We start from the raw sequence: 9318 nt of genomic DNA, 5'->3' as shown, positions 1-9318 counted from the left end.
CCACTGCCATCAAATTAATTCCGACTCAGTGAAGTAAAATAAGATGACGTAGAACAGCTCCATAGGGTTCCTGAGACTAAATCTTTACAGGAGTAGACAGCTAGTGGGTTGGAACCCTTTTGGTTAATAGCTCAGTGCTTATCCCGTTGTGTTACCAGGGCTCATAGTTGTTGTTAAGTGCTGTCGTGTCAGTTCCAACCCATAGAGACTCTGTATGGGGTTTTCGAGGAGTGGCTGGTGAGGTTGAACCACCAACTTTATGGTTCAGACCAACCTTACAGTCCAGCACATTAACCCACAGTACCATACCAGGATTCCAACATAGTATATTTAAGTATTTTACATGGTATGCTTCATAGTTTGCTTTCCAGAAATTCTCTCTAAATACGAGAATGCTTCAAAAATTTTGTTGAAAAATTCCATTATGTTTTTCATGAACTTTTGGAAGCCCCTCAAAGTTTCAGACTCATGCAGCCTCTAAAAATTGTTACCTTCTCTTATCCACGTGGCTTCTTAACAAGGAGGTGATCCCTGGCCCTTTTCTTCCTCCATTAGCTACCGTCATTCAGCTTCACACTTAAGTTCTTCATCTGTGACCTCTCTTGTTGTTGTTGTTGTTGTTAAGTGTCGTTGAGTCGATTCTGACCCATAGGGTTTCCAAGGAGCAGGGGTGAGCTTGAACCACCGACCTTGCAGTTCAAATGACTTTGCAGTCTGACACATTAGCCCACAGCGCCACACCAGGACCTCTCTTGTTGTTGTTGTGTTGTTGTGAAGTGCTGTCGAGTTGGTTCCAACCCATAGTGACCCTGTATAGGGTTTCAGAGGAGCAGCTGGTGAGCTTGAACCACCAACCTTGCAGTTCAAATAGCTTTGCAGTCTGGCGCATTAACCCACAGCTCCACACCAGGACTCCTCTCTTAGGGAAGAGTAAGTCTATTCTCAGGTTGACTTTCTCTAGAGACCAATGTTGTTGTTGTGAAGTGTCGTCGAGTTGGTTCCGACCCATAGTGATCCTGCATAAGGTTTCCAGGGAGCAGCTGGTGAGCTTGAACCAGTGACCTTGCAGTTTAAACGGCTTTGCAATCTGACACATTAGCCCACAGTGCCGATTTCCAGAATTCTGGTGACTAAAATTTTCCATCTGACTTTGAGAATTCTGATGAGTAAAAAGTCCTAATTTTGTTTCTTTGGGACTTTAATTTGTATCTTAAACCTGGCATTTAAAGTCACTGGATTAGTCAGTAAGGGATCCCTAGTGGTGCAGTGGATTAGGCTGCTCACCACAAGGTTGGTTATTCAAATCCACAAGCCACTTTGTCGAAGAAAGATGAAGCTATCTACTCCCATGAAGATTTACAGTCTCAGAAATGCTATAGACCACTTCTACTCTGCCCTGTCGGGCTGTTATGAGTTGGAATCAACTGGATGGCAGTGCATTTGGTTTGGGTTTGGGACTAGTCAATATATGCTTTGGGGATAGTTGGCTATTGGGGTTGAATAAATATTCCTGACCTCTTTGACTTTTTGAACAAATATGTGTTACTTTAGTAATAAAAGAAGAATAGTTAAAATATTTATTGACTTAAAAATTATTTGTAATTTATATACAATAACAGTCACTATTCTAGTGTACAGTTTTGGGTTTTGATAAATGCATACAATCATATAACTACCACACAGTCAGGATATAAAGCAGTCCTCTCATTCCCCACCCGACAAACAAAAAAAAAACCAAACAATAGCACAGAACATTCCCTGGTGCTAGCTCTTCCCCCATCCTTCACCTCTGATTGCCACTTTCACTTTTCTCCATCCCTACAGTTTTGCCTTTTCCATGTTATATAAATAGAATCATTTGTTATTGTTGTTGTTATGTGCCGTGGAGTCGGTTCCGACTCATAGCGACCCTACGCAGGGTTTCCGAGGCTGTAAATCTTTACGGGAACAGACCGCCTCATATTTCTCCCTCGGAACCGCTGGTTTCGAACTGCTGACCTTGTGGTTCGCAGCCTGATTCGTAACTACTATGCTACCAGAGCTCCTTTAAATAGAATCATAAAACCTATTAAGTCTGAATCCTCACTTATAACATTAATTACATATTCAATTCTGCCACAAACATTGATTGAGCATCTCTTATTGAGCATCTCTTATTGGTCATATTAAAAGAGGCTCTGGTAGCATAGTGGTTACGAATTGGGCTGCTAGCCCCAAGGTCGGCAGTTCGAAACTACCAGCTGTTCCGCGGGAGAAAGGTGAGGCTTTCAGCTCCCATAAAGATTTACAGCCTCGGAACCCCTGCGCAGGGTCGCTATGAGTCGGAACCGACTCCATGGTACTTAACAACAATAACAATTGGTCATATTGTTCTAGAAGCTGAGATAATATATATAAATCCAGCAAATCAAAAAAGTCCCGTCTTCATAGATCTGACATTTCAGAACAGGATGTAGACAGTAAACAAATATACACATAATATATATAATTCCAGGAAGTGATAAATTCTATGAAGAAAAATACAGCAGCATGTGATGATAGGTGTGGGGTTGGAGCAACTATTTCAGATAGGGTAGTCTAGTTAAAGTCTCTGTGAAAAGGTGACATTTCTGAAACAATTAACTCAAGTGAAGGGGGAGAGCCTTGAGAAGACAACTCCAAGGAGAAGAAAGCGCTACTGTGGGATTGAACTTGTGGTAGAAGAATGGTGTAAAGGCCTGTGTAGGTGGAAAATAATGATCAAGGGAAGGAAGTCATAAAACAACAATTTGGAGAGATCTGACAGGGCCAGTTCACACAGAGTATGTGAGGTCCCATATAGAGCATGGTAAACAGCCTGGATTTTATCCAGAATATGATGAAGTCATTATCAAGTTGTGAGATGGCAAAGGGCTTGATCTGGTTAGTTTTGACGATCCCTCTGACTACTGTATAGAGAACTGACTATGGACACAAGTGTAGAAGCTGAGAGACCAGTGAGGAGGCCAGTAAATGAAGCCCTCTCTTCATTTAACAAGTTAGGTTCCAATCAGGTCATCCCACAAAAATCAGCATTATGTCAATCAACAGTATTTTCAATGGGGAGAAGCTGAAAGCATTCCCCTTGAGGAAGGGAACCAGGCAAGAATGCTCTGTATCACCCCTCCTGTTCAATATTGGGCTGGAATTCTTACCCAGAGATTAGTCAAGAAACAGAAATTAAAGGCATTCAAGATAGCGAAGAAGAAGTAAAACTTTCTCTAGGATATGATGCTATACATAGGAAATCTCAAAGACTCAGCAAGAAAATCATTGGAATGAATTGAAAGATTATGCAAAGTGGCAAGGTACAAGATTTACATACAAAAATCAGTCAGATTCCTTTACATTAACATAGAGAACTCTGAAAAGGAAATAAGGAAAACATTACCATTTACAATTAATAGTAGCCTCGTGTAGGGTTTCCAAGGATCACCTGATGAGTTTGAACCACCGACCTTGAGGTTCAAACCAACCTTGCAGTACAGTAGATTATCTTGCAGCACCACACCAGGACTCCAACCACACTATTTACAATAAATAGCCACCCAAAAGATAAAATACTAAGGAATAAATCTGCCCAGAGAAATAAAAGACCCATGCAAAGAAAACTACAAAACACTATTACCAAAAAACAAGAGACCTACATAAATGGAAAAATATACCATGCTCATGGATAAGAAGACAACTTTATAAAATGTCAATATTACCCAAAATGATCTACAGATATAATGACATACCAATCCAGATTCCAACATCATTCTTTAAAGAAATGTAAAAACTAGTCACCAACTTTATATAGAAAAGAAAGAGACTCCAGATAAACAAAGCACTGCTAAAGAAGAACAACAAAGTAAGAAATGGAAATAGAAAATATGGGGAGAAAATGGGATAAGTGATGTGGGGACTGCAATCAGTGACATGAAACAAAAAGTATATGAGTTGTTGAATCGAAAACTGATCTGCTCTGTAAATCTCCCAATAAAAGCTGAATAGTAGATTTTTAAATATTGTTGTAGTTGCAAACTGTTGGATAATGAGATAGTAAGTGGTAGACTCAATGGCACTTAATAACAAGATATTATAAATGGTAATTCTTTTCTGATTTCCTTTTCATAGTTCCCTTTACTAATAAGAGGAATATGACTGATTTTTGTATGTTGATCTTATACCTTTGCTGAATCCTTCTATGAGTTCCAATAATTTTCTAGTAGATATGCTACATTTTCAAATATTTTTCTGTGTTACCCACCCACCCACACACAAAAAAAGTTAAACTGCTTACAAAAGGGGAAACTAAAACTACAATACTTCAAATCCTTCTCTGCAGGTAGGTAACTAGCTACTTTCTAGATTGATAAACTTCTGAGTATCTAGATGATAAGATAGTCTGCCTAATGAGCAAGATAGTCCATTTTGAAAGAAATGGCATAATTAAAGGAGTAAAGTGATATTAATGAGGAAAAACTTTTCTCAGAGTAAAATACTTTCTTATACTTTTTCCAAGAAGTCTCATATCATGATGTGTTCAGGATGATCCAAAACCAGACTCAAGCATCTTAATTTCCTTGTTATATCTTCCCCAGATTTTTATTTATTATTATGATTATCAAAAAGAAAAGAAAACAAAAAACCTTAAGTGTTAGAGTTGGCTGAGGCATAATGGAAGTAGTAACTCTTGATGATTTATTGTTACTTAACAGTTTTGTGGTTTCTGCTGGATCTTGCTAGAAGGATATTCACAGAACAAAAGACACTATCTGTTTTAATAACTATGACTGGAGTCCAAAACAGAAGCATGGGAATGAATAAGAAGACAAATACTAGACCTGAGAAGAGGTAGAATGCAAGTAGTACTTGGGGGTTTCTGTTACTTAGTTTTAGTTCACACCTGACTGTTGGTAGGCCCATGTGCTTGGTAATGAGTTCTCAGGGATTGACTGAGTTCCAGGGGGCAGTCCTGAATCTTCTTAGTTTTCAGTAGATTTTAAATGTAAGTCTTGGGATGAGAAGTACCATTATGGTCTCAGTGTATTAGAGTTTGGGTGGTTCAAAATACCTACTCTTACTGTACAGATGACAAAACTGAAATCCCGAAAAAGAAAATTGTTACATGACATTTTACATTTAGATCATTGACTAACCGAAGGAAAGAGCTTTTTCATTTGAACTTTAAAAAACTTTTAAAGATAGAACAAAATGTTGAACAGAAAAGTACTCTTGCCTTTTTTATGAGTCAGGGATGGCTTATAACTGGCACAAATGCTACCAATACCCTTTACCTGTCATGACAAATGATGCTAATCAACTTTAGCATCGATCTGCAGCCACGTTCAGATCCAACACAGTGCTATAGGCATGCTAGAATAGTTGATCTGAGTTTACACTTGAAATTAACTAATTGTCCCCTTTTCTAAAAGATGCATCCATCAAGAGCACTGAATCCACAAGAACTTGTGGTTTGACACCTGAATCTACTGTTTCCTAATTATACCATCTTGGGCAAGTCCCTTAACCTTCCTGAGCCCTGATCTCTATCCCTGAAATTAGGGAATTAAGTAATCTTTAATCATCTCCATCTCTGAAAAAATGTTGTGATTTAAAGTATAGAGACCTTATGGAAGGAACCCAACAGCCCCGGTGTGGCACTGTAGGATAAGCATCGGGCTTCTAACTGCAAGGTCAGAGGGTCAAACCCATCAGCCTTTCCTTGGAAACCCTATACATGATTGCTATGAGTTGAATGGAATTGACAGCACTTACCAACAATGAATGACAGAAAGAACCTATGGATACAAGTGTATATTTTTATAAAGACCATAGATGGTTCTCAGGAAATTTTCATATAAAAATCTGTTTATGTGCTTCTAGCTTTTTCTGAGTACTTGTTTTCCTCTGGAACAGGACAGCTAACCACAGAGTCTGTGGTTCAAACCCACCAGTTGTTCCTCGGAAACCCTATACAGGGTCGTTATGCGTTGTAACCAACTTGCGGGCACTTAACAAGAACAACAGTTTTCCTTTGCTGAGTTCCCGTGACCCATATTCATGAACTAGAACTTAGTAATTCAGACGAGAGAGAAAGGGGAAAGATTCACTTAAAACCAGAGGAATTACTTGTCTGGTGTGGTGCTGTGGGTTAATGTGCTAGACTGCAAAGTTTGTTTGAACCTCAAAGTCAGTGGTTCAAGCTCACCAGCTGCTCCTCAGAAACCCTATATAGAGTCACTATGGGTCGGAACCGACTCAATGGTACTAACAACAATAACAACAAAGTCTTAGCCATGGGAACCCTGTATTTTCTCACACACCAGGCTGAGAAAATTGCATGTTTCCTGCCCATCCAGCTGAGTTAGGGTCTTGAACGGTTTCTTATTCCCCTTCTTGGTAATGCCCAGCAGTCACATTGGTTTATGTCCCTCATCATATCTCTTCCCTGCTGTCCACACTGACCCAGCCTTCCTGTTTATCTTTCAGGCTCCGCATCACTTCGGGCATATCCCCTCCTCTCAGTCATCACCCGGCAGCCCACAGTTATCTCCCACCTGGTCCCTGCCACCTCAGGAATTGCCCAGGTGTTGTCCCATCACTCGGCCACTGAGGTTGCTCCTGTGGAAGCCCCAGGCGGTGAGGCTCTGGCCAGCAGTGAATCAGAGACTGAGCAGCTAACTCCCCGGCAGAAGAAACCCCGCCGCAGCCGCACCATCTTCACAGAGCTGCAGCTCATGGGCCTGGAGAAGAAATTCCAGAAGCAGAAATACTTGTCCACCCCAGACAGGTGAGAACATGGGGAAGGGAGGATGCTCCTCAATTGAGGCCCATGAGAAGGGGAGACTTCCTTCACTCTCAGCATATGAGATATTAGCTGCAGAGATTCAGAATACTATGGTAGCGATGGGTTCCTTGACTCAAGTAGCCTGAGCCTTACATTGATGCATCACACATAGTCCCAAAAAGGCCTCCTGTTGTTGAATTTACACTCTGTCTCCAGGGCTGGAGTAAGGCTTGTGAGGACCCCAAACACTGATAATCTGTGGTGGCTCCTTTTTAACTCATGCACACATTTATATGGAACATGTGAGTAATACATGTATATGAAGGAGCCCTGGTGGCATAGTGAAGTATTGGACTGTGTGGCGCTGTGGGTTAATATGCCAGACTGCAAAGCCGTTTGAACTACAAGGTCGGTGGTTCAAGCTCACCAGTTGCTCCTTGGAAACCCTATACAGAGTCACTATGGGTCGGAACCGACTCGATGGCATTTAACAACTACAAGGTTGGTGGTTCAAAGCCACCAACCACTTCTTGAGAGAAAGATGAGGCTGTCTACTCCTGTAAACATTTACAGTCTTGAAAACCCTCTATAGGCTTGTTATGGATCAGAATCAACTTGGTGGCAGTGGATTTTTAAATTTTATTTTATTCATCTACTGGAGTTCTGGTGTGACGCTGTAGGATACATACTGCTTGGCTAACCACAGAATCTGCAGTTCAGATCCATTGGTAACCATATATGGGTTGTTGTATGAGTCAGAACTGATTGGATGGTACTTAACAACTACAATACCATACATATACGTACGTATATGTGTGTGTCTTAGCTATTCATAAGGAGCACTGGCTACTCAGTGGGTTAATAGTTGGTCTGCTACCTGAAAAGCCAGTGGTTCAAACCCATCAGCTGCTTCCATAAATATTTAAAGCCTTGGGAACCCTATGGAGTTCTATTCTGTCACTTAGAGATTCTTTGAGATGGAATTAACTCCATAGCAGTTGGTTGATTTTGTTTTTTAGCTATCCATGATATAACTTTTTTTTGTGTGTGTGAATTAAGTGATAGTGTACATGGGAGAACATCAGCTTTACACTCATCCTGTAGTATTTCGTTTCATTGCAATGATTGCAGTCCCCTCCATGTATCATCATTTAACAGCATTTGCTTCCATTCCCTCTTTTTTGTTTTTTGATGTACACCAAAGCACTCAGAAATATATAATCATTCACACAACCTTGAATCCAAAGTCCCCAGCTGCTCCCATCTCTCCGTGTCATCATCTCTGCGTCCATCTCTTGGTGTCACTGCTTTTCTGGATAGGGTCCCGCACTCTGCTCTTCTTCCTTGATGGCTTGATGGTCCCAGGGTCCTCCATTCCTGGACTGCAAAATCAACCACTCTCCTCCTTTTGTTACAAAATGTCTACCTTTACATTTGCAACATTTACAACCATGATGTAACCTTTGAAATTCTATAATAATATTATATAGTGAACACAGAAGTGGCATATTCCATTTAGAAGGATGAGCCAAACAAAATTTTTAGTAGATGTAGAGTACTAAGAATTTTACTTTTTTTTACATTTTCTACAAATTGAGTCAGTGAACTTCATTGGTGCAGTAATCAATGTAAAATTCTGTTGATCTCCTACAAAAAAAAATGGATTTTTGTTTTAAATACCCATATTTAGTACTTGTTTCTTAAACGCTAAATGAACAAATGAAAAGATGTCATAGAAGAAAATTTACTGATCAGAAAAAAAATATTTTAACAAATTACCATATTTTATTCTTAGCTAGATCTTTGATCTCTAACATGATATAATTAAAAATATTTCTTTCTAATATTTGCTCTTGCAAATTATTGAGTGGTTTTGTCACAAGTAAGCCACCAAATAATATATACTTTCATACATAATAAGGATAATGCATCAATTCTTTTTTGAATCATTGTTGTACATTAAAGGGTTTTGAGTCTCTTTAGGGATGAAAATACTTTTATGCAGTTTGTGATCATTAAAGTTAGAATATGTGAAAAGAAATTTCAGCATTGGGAAATACACATTGATAAGGGTAAGTCAAAAGTACTAGGGCTCTAATCTGTCTGGGCGGAGCTGATGAAAGGAGATACAGATGGGTAACTTGTGATAATGTAGTGAATAATGCTTATCAGGACAGATTATGAGGGTTGGAAATGCAAAGGTAAAAGTTTTGTAATAAGGAAGGGAGTGATTGATTCTCCAGGATAGGAGCGGAGGCCTCTGGGACCATCAATGGAGAAGAACTGAGAGTGGGACTCTACCCAGAGAAACAGAGATGCCTGAGATGGAGGCAGAGATGATTAAATGGAGTGATGAAGCGACTGGGGACTTTGGACCCAGAGAGGGAAAGGGACTGTGGGCTGAAAACTGGGGGGAGGAGGGGGAAATGTAGGGAGCTGGTTTCTGGGATATACCCTTTGGGTGGTTGAGGATGCATGGAGGGGATTGGAACCATGGCAGTGAGATGATATACGATGGAATGAAT

General features: G+C 40.0%; 1 protein-coding gene across 1 annotated transcript in view; it reads left to right on the top strand.

Annotated features, from left to right (window-relative positions):
• Positions 1-9318, top strand: part of LOC102823282 (homeobox protein BarH-like 2-like) — a 123414-nt gene that overhangs the window by 83484 nt on the left and 30612 nt on the right. Inside the window, exon 2 of the mRNA XM_006873074.1 lies at positions 6496-6796. Within this exon, the coding sequence (XP_006873136.1) occupies positions 6496-6796 (301 nt within the window). The remainder of the gene's footprint in view (positions 1-6495; positions 6797-9318) is intronic.

Source organism: Chrysochloris asiatica, unplaced genomic scaffold (assembly GCF_000296735.1).
Source record: "Chrysochloris asiatica unplaced genomic scaffold, ChrAsi1.0 scaffold00222, whole genome shotgun sequence".
NCBI classification, from domain to species: Eukaryota; Metazoa; Chordata; class Mammalia; order Afrosoricida; family Chrysochloridae; genus Chrysochloris; species Chrysochloris asiatica.
The sequence above is the reverse complement of the archived record's forward strand: the minus strand, read 5'-3'. Positions and strand labels throughout refer to the sequence as shown.